Source organism: Xenopus tropicalis, chromosome 8, assembly GCF_000004195.4.
Source record: "Xenopus tropicalis strain Nigerian chromosome 8, UCB_Xtro_10.0, whole genome shotgun sequence".
Taxonomy (NCBI): domain Eukaryota; kingdom Metazoa; phylum Chordata; class Amphibia; order Anura; family Pipidae; genus Xenopus; species Xenopus tropicalis.
Window position 1 is genome coordinate 101,153,938 of NC_030684.2, and position 19,073 is coordinate 101,173,010.

At 39.4% G+C, this 19,073-nt stretch overlaps 1 protein-coding gene across 4 annotated transcripts in view; it reads right to left on the reverse strand.

The window, feature by feature from the left end:
* Nucleotides 1-435: 435 nt before the first annotated feature.
* The window catches only part of syne2 (spectrin repeat containing, nuclear envelope 2), a 183,765-nt gene continuing 165,127 nt past the window's right edge, over nucleotides 436-19,073 (reverse strand). For 3 of the 4 annotated variants that reach the window (XM_002933717.4, XM_031891296.1, XM_031891295.1), the window contains exons 102-118: nucleotides 14,842-15,004; nucleotides 14,448-14,635; nucleotides 13,186-13,336; nucleotides 12,137-12,319; nucleotides 11,000-11,137; nucleotides 10,314-10,508; nucleotides 9,217-9,496; nucleotides 8,973-9,041; nucleotides 7,995-8,131; nucleotides 7,179-7,293; nucleotides 6,465-6,676; nucleotides 5,469-5,669; nucleotides 4,903-5,031; nucleotides 4,104-4,295; nucleotides 2,475-2,531; nucleotides 1,845-1,879; nucleotides 436-1,325 (exon numbers count right to left, since the gene is read on the reverse strand). In XM_002933717.4, coding sequence (XP_002933763.3) covers nucleotides 1,100-1,325; nucleotides 1,845-1,879; nucleotides 2,475-2,531; nucleotides 4,104-4,295; nucleotides 4,903-5,031; nucleotides 5,469-5,669; nucleotides 6,465-6,676; nucleotides 7,179-7,293; nucleotides 7,995-8,131; nucleotides 8,973-9,041; nucleotides 9,217-9,496; nucleotides 10,314-10,508; nucleotides 11,000-11,137; nucleotides 12,137-12,319; nucleotides 13,186-13,336; nucleotides 14,448-14,635; nucleotides 14,842-15,004 — 2,671 coding nt within the window. In that variant the 3' untranslated portion in view covers nucleotides 436-1,099. The remainder of the gene's footprint in view (nucleotides 1,326-1,844; nucleotides 1,880-2,474; nucleotides 2,532-4,103; nucleotides 4,296-4,902; nucleotides 5,032-5,468; nucleotides 5,670-6,464; nucleotides 6,677-7,178; nucleotides 7,294-7,994; nucleotides 8,132-8,972; nucleotides 9,042-9,216; nucleotides 9,497-10,313; nucleotides 10,509-10,999; nucleotides 11,138-12,136; nucleotides 12,320-13,185; nucleotides 13,337-14,447; nucleotides 14,636-14,841; nucleotides 15,005-19,073) is intronic. The other variant, XM_031891297.1, reaches the window with a different exon arrangement.

Consider the following 19,073-nt stretch of genomic DNA (forward strand, 5'->3'; position numbering starts at 1 on the left):
AAAGGTGAAAGGGATATTTATCTAAATCAGATCAAACCACAAAAGGGCAACCATTATGAATCCACTGGGTTAGCTGCAAGGGAAGACTGGCTCTCCAGCGGTAGCAAAAATACTCCCACTAAAGTCTGCCTATCCAAACCAGTAAGTCAGCAACATAAAAACACCTAAAGGTAGCATTTTGGAAATTCTAAGGCTGACCCCTGTGCTGTACTGCAAGTGCTCAGAATAAATGCCAGCAGTGCCACCTAACAAAAACCATTACTCTTATACTTATATATGTCTCAGATAGTTTACATTTAAATAGCCTGATTTTCACCTACTGTGTAGTAGAATATGCACCAATAATGTATGTGAAAATGAAACTAGTGGGTTGTATAGACTTATAGTTCGCTTTGCATTATTATCAGTTTCTTTAAAAAACAAATAGGCAAAATCTATTTATTAGAAAGAATATGGGACGTTTATTGAGATGCATTTCGATTCATATAAACATCTTTTTCTCTGCTGGTGGGATCTGCAGTAAATACTAGAAAGGACAGGAACTTGTTTTGGACAGGCAGAACCTCACCCAATACTTTTCAGTGTTGTTTCTAAATGGCTTGAAAGAGTAACATAAAACATCTGACTATTGTACAACCTGGAAGGAGAAAAACCTGAATAATAATAAAAAAAACAACAAATCAAACTGTACATCTAATTTTTTGGTAAAGATATATCCATATATAGCAAAATAGGAGCTAATTTACACAGTAATTAACATATTACAATTCTGCATAAATAAAAACACATTACAGCCATGTCCATGCAGTAAAATCTCCTTAGAGTCATTTACATAAAACTATGGAAAATTAAAAACAAAAACATGTTATTGCTTTGCTAGGCGTTTAACATGGCATTTGTGTGACTTGCCACCACTTATAAAGTTACTATGTGCATGCAGAACATGATTAGCTTCTTAGGGTCATTTCCTTGGAGCACTGTCGTTAGACAACAGTTTCATGGTATCCTACATGATATTGTTCAAGTCTGGCTAGAGACACGGATAGAATGTAACCTTGCTGGTTTGAAATTCACTTAATCCACTTGATTCTCTTGCATGTTATGTTGGGGGAGGTCCATTGGTGTATCTGAGCATTGGGTAAAAGGACCTGGCAAAGTTGTTTGCATGAGCACAGCTAAAGTCTTCTTCTGAGAATGGGATCATGCATGCAAGGAGCAACAGCAGAAGCAACAAAAGCTGGAATGGAAAAGCTGCTCTCAGCACTCGATAGAACAACGACCGCTTCTTGGGAACCTCTTGGACTGAGCTTGACTGTTCAGTAATCCTGCAAATAGAAACACAATGTTTGTCTTTGCACCAGACTTGAAGCTTAATTGAAATAGAAATAAATCAGGCATAAAGCTTTGTAAGATCAAGTGTTGAGTAAAGGTTGGGGATGCATATACTCTATCAAAACATGTAGATGTGGAAATGATAAAGTCTGTTAGTATTTAATACTAAGAGATTATTAAATCCTTATTAGAGACATAAATCTCCTACTGGGTTTATTTCATGTTTGAAGGCTTTTGAGCAGACTTGAGGTATGGTGATCTAAATAACAGAAAAATCCCCTAACTGGAAAACCCCAGGTCCCAAGCATTCTGGATAACAGATTTCATACATGTATTCGGATTCCTGCCACTGACAGTAAACGGACACACTGACCCAAAGTGCTGGTCTTTTGATACCCTGCTGTTTCACCACCATGTTTGTAAAAGCACAACATGTTCAGTCCCTAAAATGTGTCGCTAATTTCACTGGTGGCAGAAATGAATGTCAATTGTGTGCAACAAATTCTTAGTACCTTGCCGTGCTTTTTGATGCTGCTTCCACTTCAGCCTGAAATAAAAGGAATAAACAATATGATGCTAAAATCAATTCTATGGGTCTAAAAGAAGAAAAAGCATATAGAATTCTGCTTTGTGCAACCTCAGCGCAACGCAGAGAAAACGCACTGCTTCTTTTCTAGATAATAATGATTTGCGTTGAAGTGCAGTTCTGTCAATTTGAACTCAGTTGCAATTGCGTCAGGCACATCTTCCTCTGGCAACTGCAATTACACTGGTATTATGGTAAAAAAAAAAAAAACTAAAAGTAAAACCAAAACACTGCATTGTGAGAAAAACAAAGCGTTTGCGCTTGAATTGCAATAAGTAAATGACCCATAAGGTGTGAACCGTGCCTCAGTGGGAGATTTACAAGGGGAAGAGAAAAAGTGGTGTGGTAAAGCGCAGTAATGAGGGAGCGCCAACAGTGTCCCTGGATAGGCTACTGCTCTGACAAGACAAACTCTCTATCAAGCAAGAAACACAGTCTGGAAACCAAAATAAAATATACATAACTACTTAAATACAGGATCTATCATGGCACATACAGCGTAAATAGAAGAGTCCTTTTAATAAACATATAAAAGTTCAGTGCATTGCCTACTTACCTGACTCTCTGAGGGTCCTGAATCCAGGGAATCAATTCCATGATGTGGAGAATAATCCTAAACAAATAAAAAGAGATGATGCATTCTTAGTTTTTAGGGAATCCAGATTACATCATAGTTATCTGAGAAGAGCAGTAAGAAAGAAAAGAGAAACCCAAACCTTCAGCAAATAATGAAAGACATAAACGCAGTGAGGGAAATAATCAAAGGACTAAGCTGTTTAAACACAGTACAGTTCTGTTCATATCAGGTTCATGGGAGGAAATGAAATCCATTTTGGTTGTTGCTCCCAGCAGAGCTCAGAATGTCATCAGCTCATGAGGCTTCCAAATGCCAACTTGTTTCTTAATTATTAACAGGATTAAGGAACAAGATTTTGTTGCATTGCATAACAACAACAACATAAAAACTCACATAATCAACATCATGGAATCATATGTTTAATGGATTTGTTGCTAGTACATATTTTTAAGCAAAAGGATCCTACAATGTATAAAGGGGTAATGTATGGTAAAAATGCAGTGTGCAAAGTGTAAAAAAGGTTGCAGTTGGCCAGTGGCTGAACCCTTGAATAGACTGATGCCTGTGGCCGGCAGCAATCTATTCAAGAGGGGCAGGAGGGGAGGCACTTAGACACTCCTCTCTCCCCTTCAGCCTGCGCCGGGTCCCTGTTCTCACAGCCTGTCTCAAGATAGCAGAAAGGACAGGGCTCAGTTGCAACTCCTGATGCTGCTCTCTGTGCCGGATTTTTGGTCTATTGCTTGGTGCTGAGAGCAACATTGCCCAGGGTGCAAGTGCTTGCATCTCTTAGCACTCAAGTGTCTAATGAGACAAATGACTTATAATATATAGTAATGAGGGATTCCAATAAGAATCTGTGTCCAGGTGTCCAAGTGGAGCTGGGCCCCCACACCAAGAATCTTTGTAGGGGTCCGGTATGCACTGAAAATGATGTGCTTCCTCCTCAGTGCCTGATCACGTGTGCACTCCTGATCTCAGTTGAAAAGTGCCTATAGAGGAAGCTGACCCTGCGGTCCAGGTCCCGGGCCCCCCTACCCCCACCTTGCCCTGCCCCGACTGTGGCATCTAGTTCCTCTATAGTTACACAATTGTTAACACCTCAGACTATAGACTATAGCTCACAATGGAGCACTGTGGTCTAGGCATGCAGGAGATCTCTTCACGTCCTGTCTCCTGTGCTCTAGTGTAAGCTCAAAAGACGTGCTTGTGCCTGATCCTAGGGGGGCGGGGTGGGGGGTCGGTAGAGTATGCCAGCCTCTGGGCACCCAGTAGAGAAATCTAGCCCTGTCTATGCTGCCTGTGTGTTCCATACTCAGGCTGCCCTATGCTGCCCGTGGGAGGTAAAACTGGTGGTGGTGGGGGGGTTTGTCAGTATTCAGGAATAGTTGTTGGAGGGTCTCTAAGGTGTGTAATTATATGCTGGGGGTTGCTGTGCTATCCACTGGGGAGGAGGAGATATATGGATTTAAGGGTATGTCTGAATATGACAATGAACTTTTTTCACGAGTGATATCACGAGAGAGGTTCTAGTGATGTGATAAACACCTCAAATGCATACTGTATAAAATAGGAACCTCACTTCAGTGTGTGTCTCTGCTGGCTACTCACCAGGGCTTGCTGGGCAGTCTGCAACTCTTGAGAAACCCCTTTTAATAGCTGTCGCAGTTTCATTCCCACCACTCGAACCTTCTCTTCGGCTTCATTGTGCTCATCCCCTGCTGTTTTATTCAGCAGGCAACAGGAAATATCTTGTAAAGTGTTGACTTGCCCTTGCAGTCCTAGTAGATCATCTTCTAGTTGCTAAAGAGATTACAGGCATTTTAAAAGGTCCATAATATGTAGTTGTGCTTTAAAATATGTACTTTTTTAAATATCTGCTTGTAAACAATCTTTTAGCACTAAGTCAAGCAAGGCCAAACTTTAGATCTCCACTTGCTAAACTATTACTCCTATTAATATTAGCCAAGTAGCATTATAGGAGCTGGATTATAAAAAAAAACTCCTGGAGGCAGTGGAATATGTATAATATAGCAGAACCTGTACAATTAGTGGTTCTAGTCTGCCATCTCAGATGTTAATTTATAGGCTAATTTATAGGGTCACTGTAGCATAAGTTAAGGTGGGTCTATAGACATGTAGGATAAACGAAAAACCCTCTAACCTTGTAGGCAATTATGAATATTATATGGTGCTGGTTTCACTTTGCTCAGCAAATACTATCTGTAAAAATGGCCCCTTTATTGGAATTTAATGGTTAAAAACGTAACCAACAACACAGGTCTCCCAGCAAGAATCACCCTTCCCCATCTGCAGCCACTGCTTATTGCAGAATGTGGCATTGTCAGGCAGGGACTGCTTCAGTGTGCTCCTTCCCTGAGGCCACTAAATAATTATAGTTGATATTTACCAATAGCTCATTTTGTCTTTCCAGGAGTACATCTGGATCCACAGTGATGTCTGTGACTTTATTTCTTAGTCTCCTTTCTTCCGCTTTTGTTAGCCAAAGTAAGAGCTTATCAGTTGTTCCGTGAAACTCCTAAAAGGCATATTGCATGATATCTTAAACATATGATCTTCCAAAACTAAACTACACAGCAGGAAATGAAAAAATTATACTTTAATCAAATGGGGAGAGGCAGTATTGTTTGGCTGATAAATATAAATTATTATAAACTGGAGAATAACATAACTAGACTGGAATGTGTCTACTTACGTTATCAGCTGCTACGTTGCTGGTGTGATGAATTTATATATATATATATATATATATATATATATATATATATATATATATATATATATATATATATATATATATATATATATAGACATTTAATGGTCAGGTATTGGTTTGGGACAAAGGCTTTGTTATCTGCATGTGCCATTTATTGTTAAAGTTACAGGGTGAGAGATTATCATTGGCCTGTGTACGTGTATCTATCAAAAGAAGCATATTGCTTGAGTTTAGCCTACCTCACATTGCATTAGCTCTCTCTGTAAACTCTCCTTCCATTTGTCCCGTTCATGGCATGCTTTATCCCAGCGCAGGTTCACCCCATGAAGTCTGTTCAGAACATCTCCAGATTCTGAATCATTTTCATGTTGGAGTTCTTTACAGCTAAGGTTAGCGGAGATCACCAGAGCTTTAAAGTTATCAAATGCTTTTAGTGTATCCTGAAAAAATGCATAGAAATAACCTTCAGTCATTGGTTGAAATGCAGTTATCATTTCATTACTATCCCTTATAAAGGGAGTAAGTAAGTTAGACGTAGAGATTGCAGGAAGAATAATGCTTATCCAATTCTCTGGCCACAAGCCCAGTGAAGCAGTCACACAGCTGTGTCACCTGTGCAGATTTATTGGAAGCGGACTTAATCCACAGCCCCTTGGCGGTCTCCTGACAATCTATCAAAATCAGGGTCGGACTGTGGGGATCTGGTCTGGGCCGGTGGGGCCCACCAGGTTTTTTCCTGGTGCCCTGCAAGCACACTATGACCCTGATCAAAATCTGACCAAGTCCCAATCAAATATCTATCTGATAGGGTTGCACTTGTCTCCATAACTCTGTAGTCCTCTAACTTTTGGACTAGCAGCCTTCAGGATGGTTTCTTTGGGGATTCACTAGGTATTTAAAAATAAGCACCTTGTTTGAGGTTCCTAAAACAACATCAAACAGGTCAGTAAGCAATATGTTACTTGCGAGCCACTGGTTGGGGTGGGAACTGGTCAGGTGTGGCAGATCTGGTTGAGTACGGCCAACTTTACTTGATATAAAGCCATCATATTACAATGACGGAGACAGGAGCGGTCGGGAGCAAGGACTGCATTCATTGAGCCGATGTGGTTCCCTATCAGACTACAAAAAAAACAACCTGCCATATTTTTGGGCAAATATCAGTCAAGTAGGGATGCCAAATCAGTCTTAAGGACTCAAATCTGCCCCTAGACGCTTTCAATGTAATTACACACCTTTAGCTTTATTACTTTCTGTTGGAGTTCTTGTATGGTGCATGCCGGTTTCACTTTGCTCATACTGTTGAAATCAGTCTCCATCTTATCTAGCCACAGAGTGATATCACTGAAGTCAGAGTTTAATTGCTGCCATTGTTGTAAGCTTTGCTTCATTCGTAGTTCATCACTTAGGCTTTGAGCCTGGAAAATTTCCCATCGCTCGATCACACCTGTGTGTAGGGTGGAGGAAATCTTTGAAAAAACACTAGAAGACTATGTTGTTATAGCTACATAGAAATAATATGCTATTATTCAATTCACAGCAAGATCAAAGATGCACAATCATCCTAAGGACAAAAATAATAAATTATACTGCTGCATTTTAGAAATGAAATTTTATCCATTTTAATATGTCTGCAAATATCAATTCAGAATGTGCTATACATGCTTTGGGGATGATTTAATAACTATAGGTAAATCAGAAATAGTGCAGTAACCCATTGCAATCACTCAGCAATTATCTATGTTCAGCCTCCAGCAGGCAGAAAAGAAAATCTCTGGTTGCTATGGGGTATGGTACCAGGGCAAGTTGTCTCAGTGTTAGTAAATAAGCTCCTTTGCCTGCTGCAACTGATGTATAGTTAGTAAATTATGGGATTTTGCATCTTAACTCAAACCATAACATAGTATAATGTTGTTGATCCTGAAGCCTTACTCTGCCATTAACATTACCTGTATATGTCTCTGGACTTGCTGTACCCAAAAGGCCCTTCTCCTTACGTTGCTCATTTTCAGCACTTGATGCTGTATGTTGGCTGCCTTCTATGCCAGCAGTGCTCATTACGGACTACAAACAGATTGAAGAAAATCAGTCTAAATCTCTGATAAAAATACCACACTTAAAAAAGAGAACACACAAAATAGATTTGCAGTAGAAACATTCTGAAAATTATCTACATTTCGAACACATTACAAGGCGGATTCTTCTTCTTCTGCTCTGTGAAATTGTGGCACATGCAGTCCCAGGTTAGCATGTTGACTGTCCATGCACATACACAACAATCATGGTCATTGCAAGGCCTAGGTATTTGGTTTTAGGGGTTAAACACTTGTACACACAAGTTTGTCCAGCCAAACCTTTCTTTTAGTTTCCTGCCACACAGGGCAGATTCTCAGCCTGCAGATAAACGCAGGCAGAGAATCTGCCCCTATGTTTTACCTGACCCAGGGCAATTGCGTTGGCCCAGGTGTACGTACACAAAGCAGATTTCAGCACATAACTGCATAATCGGGCAGCTACATGCTGCAATCTGCTTGGTGTGTTTGCACCCGGGCCAACACAACTGCCCTAGGACAGACATAACAATAAGCTTTTTTGAGCATAGGAGCAGATTGGATAAACACAGGCCTGAGAGTCTGCCCTGTGTGGAGTTGACCTTAGGGTTAAAAAAGCATAAAATATGTTAACTGAAAGGCATAACTGCAACCAACACCCAATCTGATTTTGCAGACAAGATTCATGCAAATCATTGTTTTGGGAAGACTTACATCTGCCAGATCAAAAGTTGTGTTTGTTCCAGTTGTAGCTGTGACGGGTCCCTTTGTATGCTCGCGCTCTGAATGCTTTCTGTGAGACCTCCGTTTGCCAGGAGAATGCCAAGGAGTAACTTTGACATCAGGTTGACCTAATAAGTACATAATACATTTCTTATGATTGAAGAGACACAAATGTCAACATACAAGTTGTTCTTATATGAGACATTTAATGGCAAGATAAAATGACCAATATTCTGCCTTGTAAGGAGCCATGAAACAGTGAAAAGTGACAACAAGGCCTTACCCTCCTTCAACCTGCTGTAAAGAGCATTTGTCAAAAACACACCTCAGCATCTACTTTCATTTCAAAATGCGCTTTCATACAAGAACAAGATGTATTTTAGCCAACTATGCAATAAAAGGGTTCCAAGAAAGTTTATGTATGGTGCACCAAGAAGCCAGTCCAGCGCGTTAGTTGGCATCACATGCATCCCGCAATCTTCCCAGCCACAGCAATATTAAACATTATGCACATACAATGTTTATATGATAGTACTGTGAATAACGAAATATGGTATTTAAGAGATGGAGTTGTTATGGCAAGGGCACCATGATAGCTGCCATGGCAGCAGGGAACACAATTTATATATACAGATCATTAAATGTGTGAAAGAGGCAGTGTAGCCAAATCAACAAGAAAGAATACACAAGTGTCATCCATTGTGTATGTTAATATTTAGCACAGAGTAGGCCAATCTAATATGCATGTTCAAACATTTTCATATTTCCACAGCATAGAAACCACCATGCCACCTATCTTCTGTTAGAAACAAGGCAGATGTGTTTTTTTACACCATAGAATGTGGGTTTAGAAATATGGTGTTGACACAAAGCAATAGAGGAGATGCCATAAATGAAAGGACATGAGATGGGTAGCGTGCATCACAACCATGGTGCCAGGTTGAGACCCATGCAATGGCAGGTGCCTACCAGAAGATTCTTGAACAGATTTTGTGGTCATTATGAGATAAGCCTCAGGATTTTCTGGAATTTCTACATCTGAAAGACAATAATGTCATTTTCTGTGTATGCCATATACATTTTGGGAAGAACCAAGGTTTATAACAATTTATAGTTATAGACCAAGAACCAAGGTTTAAAAACCTCAAATAGAAGGCATATTTTTACAGACAAATTCAGCATTAATGCACTCAGCCTAACTATCTGGGTTTACCTGATAAAGCAGTGAAGTAAGTGCCTTCTTCATCATCTTCATGTGAAGATGACCCCCCAACATCGCCAGTATGGTCCCATTCAAGTGGAATTGAGTCCACGCTGACAGGAGTTTCACGGCCAGATCTATCATGAGGAAGGTTTGGAGGCATCAAGTGGCAGATGGACGGATGAGAAGTTTCAGATCCATGGATTGCCGAATGCCATGAAGAATTTTGCAGCTCTCTTGAATCTTCTGCATCTGTATCATTTTCAGAGGTTTCCCTTTCTTCATCTAACAGCTGGAAAGTAAAAAAACAAACTATTATGGAGAATATTTATCAATAAAGAGAATATAAACCTTTTGTAATCGGTTATCGTATTGTATGTACTGTACAGAACATCTTCACATAAGTACACATATCATATCATAGCTGTCACACTACTTTCCATATATATTTTCCTCTTCACTAGAGAAAGCATAGACCAGCTGATGATGGATGTTTCTAAGTTGCTCACTGAAATGCTCAGATAAGGCAAACAATTTGGAAAATCTATTAAGTCAGCAGAAGTTCAGGAACAAAACATTTAGTGTAAATAGCAAGCCTTGCCTACATATATTACCCTTTCTGCCATGAGCTCATTCAGTAGGGCTTGTGTAAAAAGGTGCATAAAAAAAACTTTCCAAACAGACTTTCCAGATTGAATGGAAACCATTTCTTCACCCGGCTTACAGTTCCATGCAACTCCGCCCTCATATTGTTCCATTGTAATGAATTCTGGGACTTGAAATCTCTCTGCTTTCTAGAAAGACTTTGCATCACCCACTTTGGAAAACTGACAGACCCAGAATCCATCACTTCACAATGGAACAACATGAGGGAGGAGTTGCATTACACTTTGACACAAAGGGGGCGAGGAACAGGTCCCTGCAAGCACAGAAAGATTATCATGGTTTCCTTTGAATCTGTTCAAACAGGTATTATTTTCTGAAGGTTCAGATAATTTTTATGCCCCTTTCTACATAATCCCAACTGCATGAGCTCATGTCAAAACGGGGGCTATTTCCTTGCTATACTGAATGAAAAATGCATGTATGGAAGACATGTTTATATCTACCAGATTTCTGGAGGTCAGTCTTTGGTGGAATCGAGACACCCGCCCAAAAACTTCTTGGCGGTATTTGAGCATTTCTTCTATTTCTTCTTCAATGACCACTGCATCCATCATCTCACTTTTCTGTATGAGGTGCTCTCCGGAAACAATAAGATCATCTATCTTGTTGATGTTCAGTGTGATCTGCTGCTGAAATTCCTACAAAACAAAAAGGCAAGATTAAATAAAGGAGACATTTTGTGGCAGATGATGCATTCATGCATATTTCTATTAAGACTGAAGGTTTTGTTTTTTTTCCTATATAATTCTAATGATGCCTACTGGACCATCCAGATTCCTCCAGATCTTGTCCTGTAATTAACTCACAGTTGCTCAAACAAATAGCACAATGAAAAGAGAAAAACTCCAACTCACACCTTTCTAAATCAAATGATAAAAGAAGCAACAATACCAACTCCTATTGTTTGATTTCAAGACCCACTGGTGACCCAAGATCTGGTCATAGACACCCTATGCCTCAAAACAAGGTTACAGATATAAGAAAGCATTGCTGTAGCTTCAGATTATCCGACTGTAAATAAAATAGATTACCCCTGTATTAGGTGTCAGGGTGGATTGTGGGAATATACACAAGAATCAGCAAATAAACCTTCACACACCCCAAATCTCATGGTACCGATAACACTTACATTTAACTGGCGCATCTTTTCTTCAATATCACTTTCAGAGAAATGCTCCACATTAGTAAGCTGAAGGTCCATCTCAGTCAGCCAGACAAGGATAGAGTCTCTTGTTCCCTCAAACTCTTCTCTTTGACTGGTAAAGTGCTAAAACACAAACAAATTGTAGCCAACTGAAAATGCCCATCTGGTTCCATACAAACAGTGACAATATCAACTGTAGAGTTGTGTTCGATAGTTAGAATATATACATTTTAACATATATAAAAAAGACAAAAAAACTTCTTTTGTATCATGAGCTGTTGAGACTTTGCATATTATAGTGAATGTCTAGTGCAAGTTAAACAAATGATTGGACATATGACTGATTAAAAATGAGTTTTTCATTTAAATTTCCCACCTTTTACAGAATACTGATTAAAGGAACTTTGTCAGTAGGTATATATTTGCCACCTGCAATTTAGCAATATAACTACTAATATCCTTCTATTTAAAAAGATACAATTGTTTGCTGTGTTGGTCCTAGAAGTAGGCGGAATGAGATATGGTACCAATCAATCTTTGCATAATTAAAGTGACTACCTACAGCAGTGACCCCAACCAGTGACTTATAAGCAACATGTTGCTCACCAACCCCTTGGATGTTGCTCCCAGTAGCCTTAAAGCAGGTGCTTATTTTTGGAAATTCTGGCTTGGAGGCATTTTCAGATGCATAAAAACCAGGTGCACTGCCAGTGCCAACAGAACCTCCTGTAGGCTAGCAGTCTATATAGGGGTTACAACATAGTCTATAACAGCCTTTATTTCTCACCCCCATGAAAGCTTTTTGCTCCCAATTTTAACATTTGAATGTGGCTCAAGGGTAGGGCTACACAAGCCAGAATGTTATCCTGTGTATGGTGGAAGCATTGAATCTGCCCAGGTGCAGGCACACTTAGCTATCCGCCTACTAATGCAAGACTTGGCATTTGCAGGGTCTGGGCATCTGAGTGCAGGCACAATTAGAAGATTTTTCAAGGGTGGGGGGGGGTTATCAGACTTTGCTTATACATAGGCTGACAATCTGCCTCATGGCGCCTTACACTTGTAAAAGTTGGGGACCTCTGATCTACACATACAATACATACAGCACATTTAGTCATTAACCTTGAGTCTTTTGAGAATGGCAGCCACTCGTTTCTGGAGGCTGTCCCATCGCTGATTTCCTTGGTGTACCATGTGCTTGAGCTTACTGGCGGCATCTGTACGGTTCTCCCGGGCCAGTCTCCTGTACTGCTTATTGACCAACTCAAGGTGAGTAAGGCGTTCATGGATTTGTCTCTGGAATGCCTAAAAGTCACAGATTGTAAAATGTCATAAATGCCATGTGCTCTGTACTACATTTTAATGTACACAGTGTGTTACAGGAAGCAAAGATAAAAACAATGTGGAGCTGCAAGACAGGAAATCACACTACCTTGTTTCAATGGCCATTGATTGCAATAGTGGTTAATCAAGGTGACAGAAAGCCAAAGAACAGGATATTTTTTAGGGATTCTGCCTTTTTCAGCAGGATTCAGATTTGGTCGAATCCATGCTCCTGGCCGAACTGAATCCTTAAAATCATGTGATTTTTTTGTCACAAACACACAATGCACGCACCCCTCTTTAATCCTTCCGTATCCTAATTTACATATGTAAATTAGGATTCAGATTCGGTTCGGTATTTGGCCAAATCCTTAACGAAGGATTCGGGGTTTGACCAAATCTGAAAAATAGTGGATTCGGTGCATCCCTAATAGTTTTGCACCCATATTTCATTACTTAGTACAGTTAATCCACTTATTACATCCTTATTTAGAACTAAAGTAAACTATATGCAACTGTACCTTTAATATCAGTTCTATCTCTGTACTCTGTAGAGATAGCAATATCACTGCACCCCCTAAATGTGGTGCCATTTTACATATACATGAATTTTTGATGTTTCTTACAGTGACTATATTTATCTCATCTTGGACCATCACGGATTCAAAGGCCTTTTAGGCAAGGTCTTCAGAATGTCAAAATGAATTTGTCAGCCAGAATGTTAATAAATGAATACAAGTACAAAATCAGCATTAGCTAAATATCTCTTGTAGACTATGCAAACTTAAATTTATCATCAAAAACAATCACTGACACAGGGAATAAGCAGAAAAACGTTAATGACTAACCTCAAACCTCTTCTGTTCTTCTTTTGCACGTGTATATAACACTTCAGAGGACTCAGGGGAAGCAGCTGTAGCTTCCGCTTCTTTAAGCCAATCGTCAAATCGTGAATAGTCTTCTAAGAATTTCTGCCATAAGCGCCAGGTTTCCTCAATTCTGCCAATAAATGTTTAATATTACAGACTGAACTTCACCTAGATAGGGTTCACAGGCCATACATGGTAATTTAGGATATTTTTATTGCCCCCATCTTTCCCAAGGGCTCAAAACACTTTGTTAGTATGACTTTATCAGTGTATAGTAATTGGACACCCTATGTGTTTTAGTAGAAAAATAGGAAAACCATTGGACTTTCCAGTTTTGTTTAAGAATCATTTTTGAAAGTTAATATGACTGATTAAAAGAGAGGATGATAAAAGTTAATGCTAAATACAGGCAAAGGGAAATAAACCACTGCATTTTATTTTGTGGACTTGAGATCTTAGAAAAAATTGCATAGCACTATAAGCTTACATAAAAAGTAGACTGGAAAATGCTAAGGCTTATACAATAATGAATCTAAAATTGATTCTCTCCAAGACATATATAAAAAAAACAAAACACTTTCCTTTAGCGAGACTGTCCAAAACCACCCGACAACAAAGCTTGGGATGCATCAAATTCCTAATTTTTGAATTCTGCCAAATATCAAATCATTCACATAATATTCCTTCAAATACAAAATCCAAGGCCAGAAGATTTTAAAAAAAAATTCCATTGTGATGTAAACACAAAATTGTCACATTCAGTTGTTCCGATCACTGAAGTGACATGAGTTTAAAGGTTTGGATACAGTTCATACAAATTCTGATCTGTACAAATCGAAAACCTGAAAAAAGTTCTTGGATTTGAATACCTAGATCCTAGATCCAGTGTCTTTCAAGACAAGATTAGTACCTTGCATGAAAAGCCTTCCGTGAAACGGCCAGCTCTCAAGAACCATCTGCTGAGAGCTTTTACCAAAAATAAAGTGCATCTTACATAATGAAGCCCTTATATATTTTATGCACATGCGGTTTTAGAAATACAACCTGTGTTCACAATTTTGGTTTGATCCAACATTTTACCTGGCTCCCAATAGTTTATGAGGATACAGATATATTGAATTTTAGTTTATGAATTTCCAACAGAAAATAACAGCCAAGACTGGGCTTGTACCCATCCACTGCTTTGGACCCCTCTAAGGCGAGAACTGCAGTGTGGAGACTTATAAATCTTAGAAGGATACCTCAGTCGTCTCTCCATGGACATTGCACAGATGTTTCGCCACCGTTTATCAAGACTCCTTGTTGTCTGCTGGATGGAGTCACACTCTGTTTCATTTGCACATGCATCAGTATCATGAAGAAGACGCTCACAAATATTTAACACAGAGGCAACACCAGAACTGTGCAGCTCAATATCTTTGTGTAGGTCCTGTTATAAAAAAAGAAAAAAGTTAAGCCTAAATCTTAAATTATTCGCCATAGTGTGTATACAAATATATCCCATGTAGATGTCAGAAAATCAGAACCCTGTAAGTGTCTTTTACCCTGTAAGTGTTCTTATACACTTCTGCTGATCAGTGGTTCTGTTCAGTCTAGCAAATCAGATGAAATGGTGCAGACAGAGGGATATCTAACCTGTTGCTCAGAAAGCTTCTTTTGTATTTCTTGGTCATTGCATATGCTGTAGATGACAGGCTTGGATAATTCAGATTCAATCTGGGCCAACCAGGTACGGAGGTTACTCATATTTTTGTCTAATTGCTGTATAATCACAAGTGTTTCTTTCAGTTTCTTTACCCTGTGAAGTCATATTAAGAACAGATAATGCAAATTAGAGTAGGAACCAGGATTTTATAATGTTCAGACCAGAGAGACATAGCTCGCAATACACCCAAAGATCCACTCGTTTGGAGGGGTTATCAAACCTCTGACACACTGGGCCAAATCGGGCCTGTAAGATTGTTTGGCCCTGGGCCAATGATTGGCTCATACAGCAAGCCTTCAGAGAGCCATTGGCAGGGGACTGCAACAGAATGACAATGAAATGCTGACATTTTCTGCCAGATATTGGTCATATTGGGAAGGCCCCATACACAGGCCTTTAAGCTGCCAACTCTGTCTGGGAGGGTCAAGATGTCAACTTTTATCAGGCCTTGTGTGGTTACCATAAGCCTCCCTGTCCGTTCATACAGGAGTATAATACTGATGAACTCCTGTACAGTGCTGCATATCCTAGAATCGCTTTATACATAAAGTTATTTATACATACTAACACACATGATCACAGTAATAACTAGCTTTAACCCATTAAACGTAATCCGTGCCTTTTTTTGAGGCCTATATTGCTGAATTTCTTCATTCCCTATGTGATACAGATGGCTGAAAATATTCTTAAAGGAGCATACACATATATACACATTTGCTCAACAGCAGCACAATAAATAGCAGCACAACCCCTAATCCTTTGCTATTATAAAGCACAAATATTGATTTACTCTGAACTCATTCCTCCCATTCCATTAAAAAAGGACTTTGTTGAACAAATAAAAGCAGCTCCCACCCTTCCCAAAGCTGCAGCCTTTATTAGGCTCTGAGATAAGGAGTATTTTTTTTATACAGAGAGCTGGTTACTTTTAATTCCTCATCAATGTTTCTCATTAAAATCAGAGGAACATACAGCTACACAGTAATGGGTTACTTCCCATGGGATACAATGAGAATTAATAGTAGGAACGCAGGTATGTTATATTGTGTGTCTTGCCTGTGAACCAATGGAGACTCACCTCTTTGAAATGAAAAGTAATCCCCAGCTATTTCCTGGGCCACAGCAATAAAATACTACAACAATCCCCTTAACAAAAACTCAAAAGTGGATTATTTCCAAACATGACTTTGCCTTCCACAATGCCATTTTAGCCACAAATAAAACAACTATTTTGAAGACAGTTTTCCTTTAAGTCTGACCAATGCACAGCAATATCAGTTAAGACACACATTTATTCACAATATCACTTTTGTGCAAGTCCCAACAATCACTGCTGCAAAACGTAACAATGCTATCTCTCCAAGGAGGTGTTACATAACATTAACAACATGCAGCGTAAATAGTAGCAGACAACACACTATTATAATTAAACCCTTAGTATTGGTTACCAGCACCAGACAATTTTCTGTATTTGTTGGGGGGGTTTATAGAGAGACACAATATTTTGGTGCAATTGTGACTAAAGGAAATAGCAGGTACATGCAGAAAACATCCCTACACCCACAGCATTGCCTGCCTCATTGGTAAAGGCCCCTTGCTGAAGTACAGGATACTGATACGCCAGTGACTGTAACGCCACAGCACTTAGCCATGAATCAGCTGCACAATATAGGGATATCGGCACAAACCTTGCTGCAGTGTCTGACTCACGGATGCTGCAAAGAGCTGCATCTCTACAGAGAACATGCCTTACCATAAAAGCAGAAAGGGAGCAGCATCCCTGATATACTGCCCTGAGAGGGTACAGCATTCTATTCCTTGCCTGATACCATGCAGGAACACAGCGTAGCCCCAAAGCACTTATATCTGTGTGTGAGCCAACACATAAAGGGCTCCTGATGGAATGAAGCAGCCTAATTAATCAGCTTCTCCCCTGAGCCAGCCATTCATACATCTGCACATAGTAGCCCACCCCCACCCCCCGACAGTGCCGTGCAGAATGTCTGCATGGTATATACTAGGGGAGAGCCATAACAATGTACTCACAGCTCCTCAGATTACAATTTCATCCATCTTCACGGGCAACCTTGATATCACTACAGGAACCATACAATTCTCGTAGAGAGTGAGCTCCTCCCACGGCCTAGTTATTCATTGGCTAGGGTAAAAAGACCACCTAACATCACACCAAGAATAGGATGCAAAATAGAAAATACCCAGAAATCCTAGGAAAACAACTTGTTTACATGAGGGAGTTAGGCGACCGAGATGGCTCAACACAAAACTAGATCATTTTAGGAAATAAATGTAACAATTGTATGCATTAAACCATAAAATATATAAAATCTTGCCCATATTCTCAGAAATATTGCACAGGTAATTTAGAGTGGTCATTCTGTATGTGTTTCACACTTTGCACTTCAATCTAACATGGTTTTATTAAGCCTTGCTGGGTTATAGCAGGTTCCAGCATGTTGTGTAAGGTAAAAGGACATTTTACCAAGAGGACAATTAAATACAATTTGCAATCAGAACACAAATTGTTTGCCTGGAAACAATATGTAATATCTGAAAACATTTTTATTTGCTGGTGAAAATGGTATTAGCACATTTTGTATATGCATTGGGAACCAATATATTGGTACTCATTGCCATTTGTCTTATTTTCCTGGCCAGCAGGGACACGTTTCTGTTCCTGTATCTCAGTTTGGGGGGGAACCTACATTAGGGCACAGGAACAGCTGAAGCTACTGGATACCATTCCAGGTATATCACACAGCTCTGCAATCCCAATGCACTTGTGTTAGTGCTGCTTCAACTTAAGAACTTGATTTCTTTTTAAAAGGAAGATACTGTATATCCAATATATTTTAATGTTCTGTATCTTTAATAAGATTGCTTGGTGGACTGAGTGCATGTTTGGCTGGTCTTACTCTGTCTGATCACTCCAAGTAAACACCTGCTGTGTATTTCTTCAACGGCAACAAAAGTGGCACTTGGCATTAAGCCTAATAAAGCTTTGCAGCCCTTAATCCCTGCAGTTGAAGGGCTGTGAGCTTAGCCTGGGTTTGTACCACAGAAATGCTCAAATATAGAACAGCCGACAGAATACCAGCACTGAGCTGCATTCAGTAAAATGCTATGGAAAGAAAATCAACCTTTTATGCCAGTAGCATTCACAGAGCTTGCAGAACTGGATAAAAAAAAAAAAAACAAATACACGGATACCCTGCAAACAAAATTGAGAAATACAGGTATGGGATCCACTATACAGAATGCTTGGGACCTGTGGTTTTTCAGACAATGGATCTTTCCGTAATTTGGATCACTATAACTTTTGTTCAGCTAAAAAATAATTTAAACATTAATTAAGCCCAACAGGATTGTTTTGCTACCAATATGTATTCACGAAGCTTAGTCACCATTAAATATTGTTTTATTATTACAGAGATAATGGTTTTATGGATAAGGGATCAATACCTATATTGATATTTAAATGTCTTGTCCAAGAAAGTTTTACTTACATGAAAACTAGGCTGACTACATACTGAGTAAGATGATCATCCACTTAGAGACATCTTTCATTCAAACTGGCCAGTTGTACCATGATTAGCTCTAGTTGTCTGCTTAGTCCCTTACACAGAGCTCAGCCATGGAGCTTTGGCACCCAATGCAAAGTTTGTACTCCACCTCCTCAAGGTACTACCGTGCCAGCTTTCTCACAAAGTTAGTGGCAGATACAGATTGCTGAATGCCAGTGAAACGGACGGTGCATGCAGTATGTCATCTGAGGGCGGGAAATAACAGTCTCCACCCCAGAAAATGCATGCAAGATATGTTCTAATTTCCAATCCAGGTTACGACACTGTACACGTTCCAGTCATTTGACTAGTGACTGAATTAAGAGTAAAGTGCTTATTTCCTGTCCTAAATATTAGTATGACTATAACAAAGCTACTTGTACTGGCCATGTCTTCCTATATCAGTAAATATATTTTGGAGCTTAGTGGGTGGCTTGACCAAAGGTCTGTATAGTAAAGCCAAACTTAAAGGAGAAGAAAAGGTAAAAACTAAGTAAGCTTTATCAGAAAGGTCTATGTAAATACAGCCATAAGCACTTACAGTAATGCTGCACTGAGTCCTCTATCAAAAGAAACAGGAT